The sequence below is a fragment of the Schistocerca nitens genome, chromosome 1 (assembly GCF_023898315.1).
Source record: "Schistocerca nitens isolate TAMUIC-IGC-003100 chromosome 1, iqSchNite1.1, whole genome shotgun sequence".
Taxonomy (NCBI): Eukaryota; Metazoa; Arthropoda; class Insecta; order Orthoptera; family Acrididae; genus Schistocerca; species Schistocerca nitens.
Genome location: NC_064614.1, coordinates 1203430117 through 1203449038, shown reverse-complemented (window position 1 = coordinate 1203449038; position 18922 = coordinate 1203430117). Strand labels below are relative to the sequence as shown.

General features: G+C 37.7%; 1 protein-coding gene across 1 annotated transcript in view; it reads left to right on the top strand.

The window, feature by feature from the left end:
• The window catches only part of LOC126201124 (transcription elongation regulator 1), a 266120-nt gene that overhangs the window by 145584 nt on the left and 101614 nt on the right, over positions 1–18922 (top strand). Inside the window, exon 12 of the mRNA XM_049936763.1 lies at positions 16643–16851. Coding sequence (XP_049792720.1) covers positions 16643–16851 — 209 coding nt within the window. The remainder of the gene's footprint in view (positions 1–16642; positions 16852–18922) is intronic.

Genomic DNA, 18922 nt, shown 5'->3' with positions numbered 1-18922 from the left:
ATTAAAATTTTTAACAGAACAACGACTAGCTGATCAGATCCGTGTAATAATCAAAAATAACAGGATACCCCAGTCAGAATTAGAAAACACCAAACAACAAGTACAACAAATACTGGAACAAAATAATGTGCAATCAGAAGAAGAAGAAGAAGAAGAAGAAGAAGAAGAAGAAGAAGAAGAAAATACAGTAATGGACTCAAACATCCCAGAGCAAACAAACAAAGAACAACACGCATCAATTAAACAATCAGAGGAAAACGAAATCTTACGACAGCCACCAGAACAAGCACAAATAGAACATGAAGTGACACACATGTTAGATATAGAAGAAAAATTTCAGCTGACATATATAGAATACAAAGACACAAATACAGACATTAGACCATTCTTGCATAGACTGCCAAGTAACCCACAAGTCGAAACAACAATAAAAACTATCAACACAATCATACATAACAAAATAAATGAATATACAACTATGGAAGAGTTACAACTACTGGTTTATATAGGAGCACTCACTACACTAAATATACACACTAGGCAGAGATCAGAACCAACCAACACACAGAAGAAACCCACAAAACCAGCATGGCAACACAGGCTACAGATCAGAATAGAAAAACTGAGAAAGGACATCGGACAGCTAACACAATTTATAAGAAATGAAATGTCAGAAAAAAAACGAAAAAGGTTAGGTAAAATATCACAACAAGAAGCGATAGAGCAATTAGATGAGAAGAAGCAGAAATTACAAGCATTGGCCAAACGACTTAGGAGATACAAAAAAAGTGAAAATAGAAGGAAACAAAACCAACATTCAACGCAAACTAAAAGAAATTTTACCAGACAATAGATAACACACACATTAAAATAGACAATCCACCAAACATAACAGACATGGAACACTTTTGGAGCAACATATGGTCAAACCCAGTACAACATAACAGGCATGCACGATGGATACAAGCAGAAACAGACACATACAAGATGATACCATAAATGCCTGAGGTGATAATTTTGCAACATGAAGTCACCCAAGCAATTAATTCTACTCACAATTGGAAAGCCCCTGGAAAAGATAAAATAACAAATTTCTGGCTAAAGAATTTCACTTCAACACATTCACATCTAACTAAATTATTTAACAGTTACATTGCAGACCCATACACATTCCCTGATACACTTACACATGGAATAACTTATCTGAAACCTAAAGATCAAGCAGACACAGCAAACCCAGCTAAATATCGCCCCATAACATGCCTACCAACAATATACAAAATATTAACTTCAGTCATTACACAGAAATTAATGACACATACAACACAGAACAAAATTATAAATGAAGAACAAAAGGGCTGTTGCAAAGGTGCACGAGGATGTAAAGAGCAACTGATAATAGATGCTGAGGTGTCCTATCAAGCTAAAACTAAACAAAGGTCGCTACACTACACATACATTGATTACCAAAAAGCTTTTGATAGTGTACCCCACTCATGGTTACTACAAATATTGGAAATATACAAAGTAGATCCTAAATTGATACAGTTCCTAAACATAGTAATGAAAAATTGGAAAACCACACTTAATATCCAAACAAATTCAAATAATATCACATCACAGCCAATACAGATTAAGCGTGGAATATACCAAGGAGATTCATTAAGTCCTTTCTGGTTCTGCCTTGCTCTGAACCCACTATCCAACATGCTAAATGATACAAATTATGGATACAATATCACTGGAACATACCCACACAAAATCACACATTTGCTATACATGGATGATCTAAAACTACTGGCAGCAACAAATCAACAACTCAACCAATTACTACAGATAACAGAAGTATTCAGCAATGATATAAATATGGCTTTTGGAACAGACAAATGTAAGAAAAATAGCATAGTCAAGGGAAAACACACTAAACAAGAAGATTACATATTGGATAACCACAGTGACTGCATAGAAGCGATGGAAAAATCAGATGCCTATAAATATCTGGGATACAGAGAAAAAATAGGAATAGATAATGCAAATATTAAAGAAGAACTAAAAGAAAAATATAGACAAAGACTAACAAAAATACTGAAAACAGAATTGACAGCAAGAAACAAGACAAAAGCTATAAATACCTATGCTATACCAATATTGACCTATTCATTTAGAGTAGTGAAATGGAGTAACACAGACCTAGAAGCACTCAATACACTTACACGATCACAATGCCACAAATATAGAATACATCACATACATTCAGCAACAGAAAGATTCACATTAAGCAGAAAGGAAGGAGGAAGGGGATTTATCGACATAAAAAACCTACATTATGGACAGGTAGACAATTTAAGAAAATTCTTTATAGAACGAGCAGAAATCAGCAAAATACACAAAGCAATCACTCATATAAATACATCTGCTACACCACTGCAATTTCATAACCACCTCTACAACCCTTTAGATCACATAACATCAACAGATACGAAGAAAGTAAATTGGAAAAAGAAAACACTACATGGCAAGCACCCATATCATCTAACACAGCCACACATCGATCAAGACGCATCCAACTCATGGCTAAGAAAAGGCAATATATACAGTGAGATGGAAGGATTCATGATTGCAATACAGGATCAAACAATAAACACCAGGTATTACAGCAAGCATATTATTAAAGATCCCAATACCACAACAGATAAATGCAGACTTTGTAAACAACAAATAGAAACAGTAGATCACATCACAAGCGGATGTACAATACTAGCAAATACAGAATACCCCAGAAGACATGACAATGTTGCAAAAATAATTCATCAACAGCTTGCCTTACAACATAAACTTATAAAATAACACGTTCCTAAATAAAAGTATGCACCACAAAATGTACAGGAGAATGATGAATACAAATTATACTGGAACAGAACCATTATACCAGATAAAACAACACCACATAACAAACCTGACATCATACTCACCAATAAAAAGAAGAAATTAACACAACTAATCAAAATATCCATACCCAATACAACAAATATACAAAAGAAAACAGGAGAAAAAATTGAAAAATACATCCAACTGGCTGAGGAAGTCAAAGACATGTGGCATCAGGATAAAGTTGACATTATACCAATTATACTATCAACTACAGGAGTCATACGACACAATATCCACCAGTACATCAACGCAATACAGCTACATCCAAACATATATATACAACTACAGAAATCCGTAATTATTGATACATGTTCAATTACCCGAAAGTTCCTAAACGCAATGTAACATATACCGTACAGTTAAAAGGAAGTCACGCTTGATCAAGGTCCGCGTCACTTACATTTCGAACCAGACCTAAGGTCTGAGAAAGGAAAGAAATAATAATAATTACTATTTCTGAAACCACCTCCCTCACAGGGGTCTCTGATCATGCTCATAGCTACTGCCTCGAGATATTTCCCTGTAGTGTTATATGGAAATTCAGATTTTGTTCTATAATAAGTGTATTTAACCCGAATGTGTACTGCCACAAATTTTACCAAAAATTTCAATTGCTTGTTTTGATATTTCAGTAACAATGTATTGCCTAAAAGCCAGTCGAGGAGACTTGCAAGGAATTCAAGAGAAAGACAGAACCAAGGAAATATTAGAGAAAATTATAATCACCTGGGAAAAAGGAAAAAAATCGTAGTTTCAAAATAAAATGCATGAAAAAGAAATGGATGGTTAGTGTCGATCTTTTATAATTTGATTCAGACTTCAGGAACAAATAATCATTAGTGATTTTCAAGAAAGAAGGAAGATCGGGGTTATACATTTTATTGTTTATAAGGTCCTAGTGTATGGTGCTTAAGGTAGGGTTGAGTTGTGATGATTGAGGATATGCACTGTGTCTTCCTCAAAGGAACTGACCAACACAATTTAGGGAAACTATGATAAACTTAAATGTGGATTAGGAATTGTTACTTGCTGCTCCTAAATGATATTCCAGTTATTAATCATTTTGCTACTTTCCTTGGTACAATTTTAAAGCCCTTAAAGTTACGTACAAGAATTATATACAAAACATTCAAATATGAAAAGTGCTAAGTGCAAAATAGAAATGTTTGTGTAAAAGTTAACTAGCAAGGAAAAACATATCAGTAGAAATTGTGGTGGTGGTGGTGGTGGTGGTGGTGGTATTAATGATAAGACATTTTGGCTAACTGAGGTATACCTATATCTTGAGGTGTCAATTCTGACAAGATTCTGCATGTTTCACATCACTACCAGTTGAAACATAAAAGGTATGTTGGCAATTTACAAAAGTTCATGAATATAATGAAAGCATCTTCATTCTGAAACGAGGCACATTTTACATGCTGGTAATAGCAGCCTCTCAGGCACTATTATTATTATTATTATTATTATTATTATTATTACTACTGTTTTTCAAGATTTTGAAGATAGCACTTCAGCAAGCATACAAGGACTCCAATGGATTAGAAATAACAGCCAACCAGTTGAAAATTTCAGGTTTATTAAATCTTGGCCATCGTTTAGAGGTTTTACAACCATCTTCCTGAGAAGATGTTGTACCTATTAACAGGATTACAACATTGTGTGTGGAACAAGTGTGGTAAAATTGCATAAGAAAAATTACAGGAAATGTTTATTAAAAACAAATTAGTGAAGCATGCTCACATAAAGTAATATTATCTATATTGAATGTGGGATTCATTGACTCTGTCTAGTACATGTCATCCACTTAAGCATTATTTAAAATATATTATATAAAAATATTAGCCCTCTACTGTAGTACTTTGTCTTAGAACTTTTTAAAATTTCACATATTTGGCACTTTATACAACAAAATATAGCTTGCCACTTGAAATACCCTTGTTAAACTGACATTTAAATATAAAACATAGCATCAGATCCATAAATCATAAGTATGTCTAGTGCAGAGCTAGTGACATGTGCCAATTGGCTGAAGAGTAGAAGCACGAGCCATAAGTCACCTCTGGTAGGTGGCACTTCTGTGCGTCATATATGCTTGTTGTTGCAATGAGCAGGCTTTGTGATTTCACATTAACAGATTTAGCATATCAACGAAATAGTTGAAAAGAGGGAGAGAAGAGGGGGTTAAAAGTGTCATGAAAGTCATACGGCTTGTAAAGAGCCTGCAGGCTCAGGTGAACAGAGCAGACTCTTTAACAAATGTGCAAATTTCACGAGAAGCACTTGCACATAATACGCAACTGTAACAAACCATGAGTATCAAAGACTGGTTCAAGTACACATATGAGGCCCAATATTAGATGTGTTCTGTTGACCTCTGTCATGCTGAACTACTGTAATAGCAAACAATATTAAAAGACAAATGCAAATTGGGAATAGAAGAGAAGGAGGAGGAAAGTAGGGGGGGGGGAGGGGGGTAGGTCATCACTTGTAAAGCATCATGCTAAGGGAAGTAGTCATACTGATATGGCATGCTATATGAACAGATATACTACAAGTGGGGGGTGGGCGGATGGTATAAAATAACCAGTAAAATAAACAAATGTTCACTAAGCAGTGTGTGTGTGTGTGTGTGTGTGTGTGTGTGTGTGTGTGTGTGTGTAGAAATCACGATGTTGTAGGCAGAATAAGAAAATGTCGAAAATAATGAAAGGGGGGGATGAGTCTAAGACAGTTCATTACTAAAATATTGAACAGCAATTACCAGTGGATGACAAAGTACACTTAAAATAACAAGAGACGTATTATTACGAACATAGAATTTTGAGGAAAACAAGCACTACACAGAGACCAGCACTGAGCGGTATACTTGGCTGTTCAGCCAGAAGTTCAGGCTTAAAGCATTCCAAGAAATCGCTAATTGCAAGTTGAGGCGGATCATTTAAAATGTAGCTATCTTTTTCTCTATGTATTTGAAATTTTCAGGCTCTTCCCATAAACCTAATCTACACCCTTTTACTTCTTTGTGTAAGATTACGGTATCCTCAAAGTCCTTCGGAGTATGAGTAGCAATGAATAAATTTTTTGCAAAGGTTGAATTCTGTACATTACTACCTTTCTTTCCCAATGGATGTTCTTTGTATATCAGCTTGATAGCTCTACAAAGCTTTGTCAGTACAACCACTCCCTTTAGCATGATGATTTACAAGTAATGTTCCACCTCCCTACTTCCCTCCCCCTTATCTCTTCCAAATTTGCATTTGTCTTGTAATATTTATCTTCCACAGTGTATCCTGTTACAGTAGTGCAGCATGATGGAAGACAACTGAATAAGACTAGCATTGAGCCTGTTATACAGTGACAGTGTTTCTTGAAGCATGTTTCCTTTGATACTCTTGCTTGTTGTGGTTGTGTATGCACAATTGCTTCTCGTGCAGTTCACACGTTTAAGAATATGATCTGTCTACCTGAGCATATGGGTTCTTCATAAGCCATATTACCTTAATGACACACTTTTTAACCCCCTCTACTGTCCTTCTTTTCAAATATTTAGTTAATGTGTTAATTCTGTTAATAATATGTATTAGTGAAGTCACACGGGCTGCTAATTGCAGCTATATGCGTATAGGAAGCGCAGGAGTGCCACCCTCCAGAGGTGACTTAAGGCTAGTGCCTCTACTCTTCAGCTAGACAGCAAGTCACTAGCTCTGAACAGGACGTATTTACGCTCTATGGATCCGATGCCACATTTTGTATTTAAAGTAAGTTTGAAACATCAGTGGCATACTGTATGTTGTTGTATCCAGCTTCAAATATGTGATGTTTTAACAAGTTTTAAGATTAAGTCCTACAGTAGACGGCTACTACTTGTATACACTGATGAATTTGATCGAGAGCAGATTGTGATGGCTCAGAGGCTCAGCACAAGAATTTTGGAAACTGCACAACTTGTCAGGTGTTCGAGGAGTGCTACGGGGAGTGTCTTCAACGTGTGGTGAAACCACAACCAGATGTAGGGTTGGGCAGCCATCCCCACTTTCCAGTACAGATATAGGACATTGTAGGCCGGGCAGACTGGTAAAAGAGGACAGGCAGTAAACTGTGTCAGAACTAACATCAGAGTTTAATGCTGGGCAGAGTACAAGTGTGTCTGAACACAAGAGTGCACAGAAAACTCCTAACAGTGGGTATCTGCAAACAACAGCCCATGCATGTGCCAATGTTAACGCCACGATATTGGCAACTGCGACTGAAATGGGCATGTGACTGTCAGCCCTGGATGTTAGCACAGTGGCCGAGCATTGTATGGTCTGGTGAATACTGATACCTTTTTCATCGTGCTGATGGGAGGGTATGAATCCGTCGTCTTCCGAGGGAACTGCTGCTTCACTCTTGTACTGCGGGATAGAGACAAGCTGGTGGCGGCTGCATTATACTCTGGGGAACATTCACATGGGCATCCATGGTTCCAGTGCAGCTTCTGCGAAGTACCATGATGGGCAAGGTTTATTGTACACTGGTTACAGACCATGTACACCTCTTCATGATGATAATGTTTTCCAAATTCAGTGGCATTTTGCAGCAAGATAATACATCATGTCGTAAGGCTAGGAGTGTGATGGAGTGGGTAGAGGAACACAGTAGCAAGTTCCAGTTGATCTGCCTCCCCCCCCCCCCCCCCCCTCCAAACTCTAGATCTGAACGTGATTGAACCTATCTGAGATGCAATTGAATGTGGTGTCTGAGCTTATCATCCCCCACCCCCAAATTTACAGGAATTAAGTGACCTTTGTGTGCAAATGTGGTACCAGCGACCTACCAAGGCCTCATTGCTTTCATGCTGTGATGCGTCGAAGTTATCTGTGCGAAAGGTGGACATTCCAGCTATTGGGTGGGTGGTCACAATTTTCTGGCCGATCATTGTATAATGTATTTTAAATGGTGATTAAGTGGAGGACACCTACTAGACAGTCAGTGACTCCCTCATTGGATAGAGATAATGTAATTTTACGTGATTACACTTCACTAAAAATTTTTTGTGAACATTTCCTGTAATTTTGCTTATGTAGTGTTATTTCTTTTTTCCACACGCAGTCTTGTGATCTTGTTAATTGGTTCAATATTTTATGAAGAAGACGGTTTTAAAACAGTCAAAACCATAGTCAAGGTTTAAGAAACCTGTATTTTGCAACTAGTTCGCTGTTATTTCTAAGCCTCTGAAACTATTATTATTATTATTATTATTATTATTATTATTATTAAGATAGTCTTCTTCCCCACAGCTCTGCCTGTGTATGTGTTGTACACATGTGTTCAACACCACCTCCTTCCCCCCCTCTGTCCACCTCTTCCTCCCACCTCTGTCTGTCTATTTTCACTTTCCCCCTCTCTTTGTCCATTTCCTACCCCTTCCCTCTGACCCTATCCTCTCCTGCTCTCTTTCCATTTCCACCAACCCACAGGACCACAGTCTTCTTGTAAAAGAGCTTTACCGGCAATGCACAATCCATCATGGAGGCAGTCCTGTTGGGTGCCTTGGGATGGAAACTGAGGAACAACTGTGTGCTGTGTGTCTGATATTGTGCACATTCTGACACTTATAGCATCATCTATTGGTCAGATTTTTGTTTTTTTTCCCCCCTTGGTGTTTGCTCTGAGTCAGTAATATGCTGTTCATCTCTGAACTATAAACAAGCTATTGTCCGCATCACATTGGAAGGTGGCCCAGTTTTCAGCTGTTCTGCGCATCTCCCTCCACTAGCCACTGGCAGCCAATAAAATTCATTCTCTTTCCGAGCGGCCACCAACAGTTACAGCTAGACAGCGAGAATCTCGCTCCTACATGCTGCACTGTTGCCGTACTTTGCGATAACCGAATTATTCATTCAACAGTCAGTCTTATTGCCCCCCCCCCGCCCCCCCCTCCCCACCTCTCCCTGAATAGGTGTGAATGTGTACCCGTAAATGTTTAAGTGTGATTAAAAATAAGGCCAGCTGACAGCAATAAATGTAAAGTGCTTCACAAGCAGGCAAGGAGGATTATTTACCGCGTTTATAGCTTTTTCAAACGTGAATTTGAAAGCAGGTCTCCTACTGTCGGCATTTGAAGATACAGAACACACTCTAGAAGCATGCGGTGTCGGCTAGAGAACTGTAAAGAGAATCATAAACAAAGGTGTCAGAGCTGTAGGAACAGTAGGAAAAGTTGGTTTCTTGTCGCCTGGAAAGCATCAGAAACGCAAGGAACCTCTAACACAAAAGTAATGATGTTTTAAAGTGCTCCATGTAAATGATGAATGCCCAACACAAACATATTACAGTTATGCTGGAGAAAATTAGCTGCAATGGTAAGTGCTTTGTCAATGTAAAGAATTTTAAAGGGTGTTGGTTCCTGATAGGCAAAGAAGAGTGTCTTTAGTTCAAAGAAGTGACATAGGTGCAGCATGAACTACATCCCATATAAAGATTCACAATATAAGAGAAGGGGGTAGTTCAACAGTCTATTACCTTGATGAAATATGGGTCAGTTACAATCATTCCAGGAAGATCTGCTGGAAAATGAGTGATGGTACTGGCGGTTTTAAAGTTTTCATAGGAATATATTCTCAGATAATTATTCGGCATGCTGGCTCTTCTTCTGGTTTGGTTTCTGAAAGTAAACTTGTATAAGGGTTGGAACTTTAATAATGGCAACTATTTATTTACAGCTCATACAAAATAGATACGTGTTTCAAAGTTTGAGTGACCTTCAGAGTAGTCACCAGCATTGTGTATAAACCGATGCCAGTGATGTGGAAGTCGAAAGATACTCTAGCCGTGCCAGTTCTGTTGACAATTTGAGCGGCGTGGTCTATTGCCCGACGAATTTGTAGCAGTTCTGAAGCAAATGCCGTGAAGTGTTTCTTTCAGTTTAGAAATAGAGTTGAACACACGAGAGCTTAAGTCAGGGGAGTGCAGTATGTGGTATAGCACTTAGCAGCCCCAGTTGAGTATTCAGTCTGATGCGCCATACATGGAAGATGTGCTGTCTTGGAAGTTAGCTTTGACATAGAGACATAGTCCTAGTATTTATAGGTATATTCATTGGGGTGCATTTAAGTGACATCAATTAACATTTGTTCTAATACTGTTGGCTTGTTTTTAGTTTAGAAATATTGTTTTATTTAAATTTTCAAATTCACCTGAGGATAAGGCTGAGTCTGTGAAACCTGGTCATGCAAAGACTTCAGTCAATAAATAACTAGCAACTTTAGCAGATGATTTCATCACGAACATTTTCAGTTTAACTACTTTGCAAAAAACAGCCCACTTAAGGTCCAGTGGGATGTAGGACTCCCTTATAATTTTTCAAAAACAAAAATGCTGCGCCATCTTTTGATTAGTCATCTTTGTTTGTATTTTTGTTGAAAAGTTTCTATATTCAACAGTGGGTCTCAAGAAATAGAGTGAATGAAATTTATTATGAAAAAGATAAAGGATGCAGAAGAAGAAGAAGAAGAAGAAGAAGAAGAAGAAGCTGCAAAAGAGTCTGAGGTTGAAAAAATGAGACAGTAAAAATTATTGTGTTTTTCATGTTTTCTTGGCATGAGAAATCATTTACAGTCATTCATGTGACAAAGACTCTTGTAGAAGATTCAGCTCATCTGTCATTCATTTACCATATTAAGCAATTTATCATCAAGTTGGGTCACTTTAAATGTTTATTTTTCACATACATGTGTTAGAACTTTTCATATTTTTAAAAATATCAAGAATACGATATATCAATGTTTAAAAAGTATCATTATGGTCACTTGGTATATCAGCAAAAATATTGACGTACCTTCCTGTAAAAATATCGGGTACACATTGTAAATATACTGTTGGTTTTAGAGCTGTATATTTAAGTACTGATTAATTATTAGATGTTCCGTAAATTAAACAGCCTGTCTATTCCCCCTTGCAGCAAGAATTGAAAGGAAAACAATGCCCACTCAAGCTTGGCAATAACCAGTTTCCCAACAATGGTAACTGCTTGTAAGTGGCACAATAAAAAGTATCTGTTGGATCCATCATTTGGTTTTGTCACATATTGGACTTGTCCACATCATTTCATATTGACTTCCCTTTATCCCCCCCCCTCCCCCCCCTTTCTGCAAACGCCTGCGACCTAAGCTAAACGTTCCAGTTTCTGTTGGAAGCGCCAATTAAGTCAGCATTTACCTTCACACATCTCCACCCATCCCAATGACCAATCTTGTCATTTAGGTATTTGTTCATAATTTTCAGAAACAGTTTTTGAAGAATGTCAATGGCAAGAAATAGCACACTAGGTGCATTAAAAATTATTTTTTAATGCAACTGGTGTGCTGTTTCCTCACATTGGAAATCTTATTTGACACACACACACACACACACACACACACACACACACACACACACACACACACCCCTGCCGCGTGCCCACCATGCCTTCGAAGTTCTTCTTTTGTTCCACATATACTTGGTTCACACAGAGAGAAATATCAGATGTGATGAAAGCTCAAAAAGTAGTAAGACTCCTTCACATGGTGAAAGTAAAATGATGTCCTAATACAATTTCAAAAGAACAACTTCAAATATTTTGTGAAAATTGTGAAAAAAGTATAATACAAAATAAAAATATCAGCACTCGATATTGTTGTTTTGGTATTGATAGAAATTGAAGAAATGTATAATGAGATAAAAGAAATTATTCAGGTAGTGAATGGAGACGAAAATTTAATAGTCATGGGTGACTGGAATTCGACAGTAGGAAAAGGGAGAGAAGGAAACATAGTAGGTGAATATGGATTGGGGGAAAGAAATGAAAGAGGAAGCCGTCTGGTAGAATTTTGCACAGAGCATAACTTAATCATAGCTAACACTTGGTTCAAGAATCATAAAAGAAGGTTGTACACATGGAAGAATCCTGGAGATACTAAAAGGTATCAGATAGATTATATAATGGTAAGACAGAGATTTAGGAACCAGGTTTTAAATTGTAGGACATTTCCAGGGGTAGATATGGACTCTGACCACAATCTATTGGTTATGAACTGTAGATTAAAACTGAAGAAAATGCAAAAAGGTGGGAATTGAAGGAGATGGGACCTGGATAAACTGAAAGAACCAGAGGTTGTACAGAGTTTCAGGGAGACCATAACGGAACAATTCACAGGAATGGGGGAAAGAAATATAGTAGAAGACGAATGGGTAGCTTTGAGGGATGAAGTAGTGATGCAGCAGAGGATTAAGTAGGTAAAAAGACGAGGGCTAGTAGAAATCCTTGGGTAACAGAAGAAATATTGAATTTAATTGATGAAAGGAGAAAATATAAAAATGCAGTAAATGAAGCATGCAAAAAGGAATACAAACGTCTCAAAAATGAGATTGACAGGAAGTGCAAAATGGCTAAGCAGGCATGGCTAGAGGACAAATGTAAGGATGTAGAGGCTTATCTCACTAGGGTTGAGATAGATACTGCCTACAGGAAAATTAAAGAGACCTTCGGAGAAAAGAGCGCCACTTGTATGAATATCAAGAGCTCAGATGGAAACCCAGTTCTAAGCAAAGAAGGGAAAGCAGAAAGGTGGAAGGAGTATATAGAGGTTCTATACAAGGGCGATGTACTTGAGGACAATATTATGGAAATGGAAGAGGATGTAGATGAAGATAAAATGGGAGATACGATACTGCATGAAGAGTTTGACAGAGCACTGAAAGACCTAAGTTGAAACAAGGCCACGGGAGTAGACAACATTCCATTAGAACTATTGACGGCCTTGGGAGAGCCAGTCCTGACAAAACTCTACCATCTGATGAGCAAGATGTATGAGACAGGCGAAATACCCTCAGACTTCATGAAGAATATAATAATTCAAATCCCAAAGATAGCAGGTGTTGAAAGATGTGAAAATTACCGAACTATCAGTCTAGTAAGTCAGCTGCAAAATACTAAAGCGAATTATTTACAGACGAATGGAAAAACTGGTAGAAGCCGACCTCGGGGAAGATCAGTATGGACTCCGTAAAAATATTGGAACGTGTAAGGCAATACTGACCTTACGACTTATCTTAGAAGAAAGATTAAGGAAAGGCAAGCCTATGTTTCTAGCATTTGTAAACTTTGAGAAAGCTTTTGACAATGTTGTCTGGAATACTCTCTTTCAAATTCTAAAGGTGGCAGGGGTAAAATACAGGGAGCGAAAGGCTATTTACAATTTGTACAGAAACCAGATGGCACTTATAAGAGTCGAGGGACATGAAAGGGAAGCAGTGGTTGGGAAGGGAGTGAGACAGTGTTGTAGCCTCTCCCCGATGTTATTCAATCTGTATATTGAGCAAGCAATAAAGGAAACAAAAGAAAAATTTGGAGTAGGTATTAAAATTCATGGAGAAGAAATAAAAACTTTGAGGTTCGCCGATGACATTGTAATTCTGTCAGAGACAGCAAAGGACTTGGAAGAGCAGTTGAACGGAATGGATGGTGTCTTGAAGGGAGGATATAAGATGAACATCAACAAAAGCAAAACGAGGATAATGGAATGTAGTCGAATTAAGTCGGGTGATGTTGAGGGTATTAGATTAGGAAATGAGACACTTAAAGTAGTAAAGGAGTTTTGCTATTTGGGGAGCAAAATAACTGATGATGGTCGATGTAGAGAGGATATAAAATGTAGACTGGCAATGGCAAGGAAAGCGTTTCTGAAGAAGAGAAATTTGTTAACATCGAGTATAGATTTAAGTGCCAGGAAGTCGTTTCTGAAAGTATGTGTGTGGAGTGTAGCATTGTATGGAAGTGAAACATGGACAATAAATGGTTTGGGCAAGAAGAGAATAGAAGCTTTCGAAATGTGGAGTTACAGACGAATGTTGAAAATTAGATGGGTAGATCACGTAACTAATGAGGAGGTATTAAATAGGATTGGGGAGAAGAGAAGTTTGTGGCCCAACTTGACTAGAAGAAGGGACCGGTTGGTAGGACATGTCCTGAGGCATCAAGGGATCACAAATTTAGTATTGGAGGGCAGCGTGGAGGGTAAAAATCGTAGAGGGAGACCAAGAGATGAATACACTAAGCAGATTCAGAAGGATGTAGGTTGCAGTAGGTACTGGGAGATGAAGGAGCTTGCACAGGACAGATTAGCATGGAGAGCTGCATCAAACCAGTCTCAGGACTGAAGACCACAACAACAACATATTGGGGTGAAAAGCTGTCGCCCATATATATCGATAATTTTTGGAAAAAATATCAGTATATACACCAACGGCCCTAGTATGAGTAGTAATGAGACCATGAGATTTAGACCGATTTTCATTTGAACTAGTTGGTGTATCCCAGTGAGAGCTATTCCCACAGGCTAGTCATGTATATTTATGGTAAACATTGAATGAGCTGTCAATAGGGACTTCAACCAGACTGAGATCATCATCAGTTTTCGGATGAATACTTGTTCAGAGCTAATAGAATTGCATGCATGTGCATGATTACACTGTCCCAGTTGACAGTGTAGCTGTGCAGTTGTTCATTTGTGTTTTCTATTAGCTCTGGAGGAGGACTCGCCTGAAATTTTGCAAAATCCTGAAACTTGTTTATGCACACATTGGTGACTCTCAACACCTTACTTCTACAGTAAGTTGTTACCTTTCTCCTTCCTGTTATTTTTTATTCCACCAGTGGCTTTATTGTAAACTTCTCACGTGCGGTAACATTGCACTGATACAGATCTTTATTTCTTTCTAAACAAGAATACCTTTCAAGATAGTGCTAGCTTTATTAGTTAATTAGTTGCATGTTCCATGGGTCATACTTGTGCACTCTTGTCATATTGTGAAGTGTTCAACTTTGCAGTTGTAGTACTTCTTCTCTGCAAAAATGTGGCATCATGCTGACTGTATACATCAGGGGCGGGCAAACGTTGCACGCGGCTCATGAGCGCACAGTGCTGCACGTTGCTGCTCGCGTGCAATCTTCGACTGGGGCAGTGGCGACAGCCGGCAGGTTGCGGCAGTGTAGTGCCGGGCTAAGCTGCAGACGTTGATGCGAAGCGACCACTACGTAGTGAACGTTGTCTTTCAAGAACCGGAAAATGCAGAGTGAAACAAGGAAACGGAGAAGTGGAGATTTGCTGTCGTTTAAAAAGTAATGGGAGAATCATATTTTCTTTGTGCAAAAACTTGAAAATTCGAAATGTTTAATATGTGGCAGTATTCTCGCTGGTCAGCGGAAGTTTAGTATTGAAGGCTGTTATAATAAATTCCACAAGGCGAGTACAATTTATTGTTGGTTTCTGAGCGGATGGGGAAATTGACTGAGCTTAAGAAGAGCGATCTGACAATACTAGATGCTGTTGTCACGAGAGATCTGTGACTTTCTTTCGCCATGTCTCTCATCTAACTGATTTAACATTTTATGGAGCACTGTTTTCAATTTTTCAGGACGACAACAATGATAGCCCAGCGGTACGTGCAAGCTATAAGATTGTGCTTAATATAGCAAGAGATGGAAAATCATTTGCTAAATTAATAAGTCTCTGTTAAGAGCAAACATCAGTGATGAAAATTTACGTAACTGTTTGCGTTTGTCTGTATGTAGAAATTTTGTTCCAGATATTAAACATATTGTAAACTCCACCTGTGATAATTAAATAAAACGTATCGTAAGTAATAGGTACTCTTTCAAACCATGATTTCTTTCAAGCACTCCCACTAACCTTATTCCTTCATTGAATAAAGCAAGCTAGGAAACAAAACGCATTACACAGAAAGGAGCGGACAGACGGTGTGGTGGGGAGGGGAGATAAGCAGGTGCCCAGCCTGCCCCTGTGTGCACGCAGAACACCTGTTCACTGCACGCGTGCAAGTGCACCGCACACGTGCAGGATTCCTGCCCGTCCCTGGTATACATGATTTCATAATATACTTTTTGATTGTTATTACTATTATATATACAGTGCTTTATAATTTAAGTTAATTTCATTCTCTCTTATATTCCTGTACCTCTGTGCCATACTGAGATCAAGTTATGGATAGTGGAAATCATTTCTTCTTTTAGCATTATATTTGTGAATGTTGCTGTTTCCAGACTGGTTAATTATTGACAAACTTCATAGAATAGTGAATATGCTGTGAGGCCGTTAGCAGAATGTCCAGTTGCTTAGAGCAGATGTGGGCAACCTCTGGTACCTACAGACTTGACTCACATACTTGAAACTATTATTATCATTACTACACACTTCAATGCAACAAACACTTATTTCGTCAATGATGAGTTACTCTAGAATATGATTCCATAGAACATTACTGAATAAATGAAAGAAGGAAAATAAGTCAACTTTCTGATATTTTCATCTACTAAATTTGATATAACTAATGCAAAAGTTCCAGAGTCTAGACATCGAAGATGATCTGTTTTTGTGTAACTTCCAGTTAAAATTCTCACCAATATAAAAACCTACAAATTTTTAATATTATGTTTTATTTATTGATTTTCTGTCATGCATTATTTCTAATGATGTAGTCAGGCCTTCAGCAGTACTAAATTGCAGGTATGGTTAGACAAATTTTGTGAAACTTGATACCTCTGTTTCTTGAAAATAACAAAATGCATTGTAATGTTATGGATAAAATAATGCATTTTAACATTGTGTGCAATAGCAGTATATTTAATATTTAAAAAAATTGATAAATGTTCTGTTCTGTTTATGAATAGGTTTCTGCCTTCAGCACGTGGGAAAAGGAACTACACAAGATAGTTTTTGACCCACGCTACCTATTGTTGACATCAAAAGAAAGAAAACAAGTGTTTGAAAAATATGTGAAGGAACGAGCAGAAGAAGAACGCCGCGAAAAGCGCAACAAAATGAAGGAACGCAAGGATGAGTTTCGCAAGCTTATGGAAGAAGCCAATCTGCATGGCAAGTAAGTAACTGTTTCACGGTAATGGTTAAATCACTTGGATTCTAAAAGTAATTCCTTCACAGATTTCAGGTTGGTGTAATTTGTTTGCATCATCCAAGGAAAGTTTGTTACCATTGTGTGACAATGTAGAGAAAAGGCAGGTTTGAGAAACAAACAGTAACTGGAACAGTGTTGAATAATAACCATTGTAGAACTAAATTGATTTGAAGAGATGTCTTAACAAATCAATTGGAAATTTGAGCCGGATTGGGGCTCAGAATTCAATTTCCCGCTTATCATGGGCAGTCTCCTTAATCGCTTTAGCTGTCCATGTATGCCTCCTGGACCTATTCATACCTCAACATGTCCCCATTCCCACATCCTATACTCACACACTTGCTGTGATTCTCACATAGTGAGAGAATTATTATTACTGTTGCGGACTGTACGGGCATGTAATAAAATTTTTCATTGTCAGTATAATACTATGGAATGTCCTTTTCAATGACTCAGTGGTCACATCATCATGCTGAGCAGATAACTTATATGAGGGTGGTTTGAAAAGTTCTCAGAATGGAGTAGAAAAAAAGTACTTAAATCACAGAAACTTCTTTATTTGTAGCCTCCTTGTAAGTTAATGCACCTGGTCCAACCATGTTCCAGTGCCCTGATTCCATCTTGAAAAAAGAGTTCCTTAAGGCTGCAAAATAGTTGTCAACTGCGACTATCAACTCTTCGTTTGAAGTGAATTATCAGGTGAATAAGGCAGGTGTGGCCACAATTCATACCTTAGTGTAATTTTGCCATGGTGATGGCACTTCTGCAGTTAAAAATTGATACACCCTTTCAGATGACATCTGGCAAGTGTGAGGAATTTCACACACCTTCAGTTGGCGATCCTCCATGACCATTCTGTGCACATTTGCTGTGATTTCTGGAGTAGTGACACACCTTGGTCGACCACTGCACAGATCATCTAAGCTCTCCCGACCAAATTTAAGTGTATTCCAGAAATTGGCATGACAGTTCTTTGCTTTCATACCTTTCTTTACAAAGTACTTAATGACTGCTCGAATCTCGATTTTGTTTTCCATCTTCGCAAATCACTATGCGAGAACAACAGAGCCTTGTCACCACCACAGCTCTCTTCCAAGAACACTGACGTGGCATGTGTTTACAGGCAACACTCCAATGAAGATCACATGAACAAATCTTTGTGCTAGCGCTGACCTCTCTTGGTGATTCCAAAAATGTTTCAAACCAACCTTGTAATTAATTGAAGAAAATGTACTTTCACAAATGCGTGTTGATCTGAAAAGAGATTTTAACTTTAAGAGCAAAGTCTGCGAGTTTTTTGTAACTATCTCATAGCATGAATTCAAAAATTACTGGATATCTTTCTATTCTGGATAGCATTAATGTATCAGTTTGAGAGCTGACGCTTGTTGAAGATCTCTTCCAAGACCAATTTTCATTGGCTTATTTAAGAAAATGATATCTGGCTCTTATAAATTTAAAATCTTTAAAACAACTAGGAAGCTCATTGGAGACTTCCATTAATAATGAAAGGAAATGTTGAAAATTTTCCTTCCGTGTTATTTTTCTTTCAATTGACAGCAACTTTGCAAATGACACAAATTTTCATTGTACAGTTAGCTTACACAGGAATCCATCAATATCCATAAACATACTAGGTACAGTGTTTATTCTGATAATGAAGTTAGTTATTCAGCGTCTTCCAGAAATTGTTTAAATTCTTGATTAGATACTGATATATTTCTGCCTGTATGATATTCATAATGTTCATAACATCTTTCATTGCGGACAGCATCCTGACACTTGTTCCACATAGTGCTTTGTGATTAATAATGCAAGGAAAAGTTAAACAATTCATTCACTTTTTTCTTAGTTGACTAATGAAGCCATTTTTGCTACCAACCATAGCTAGTGTACTATTGGTACCAATTGCTTGGCATTAAAAACTGTTTGATCAACACACTTCTCAGCTGCATTAAAAATATCCAAACCTATTGTTCTGAACAATGGAACTAAAGTGAGTGAGTCCTTATGTACCGGTAAGTAGCCCATTATT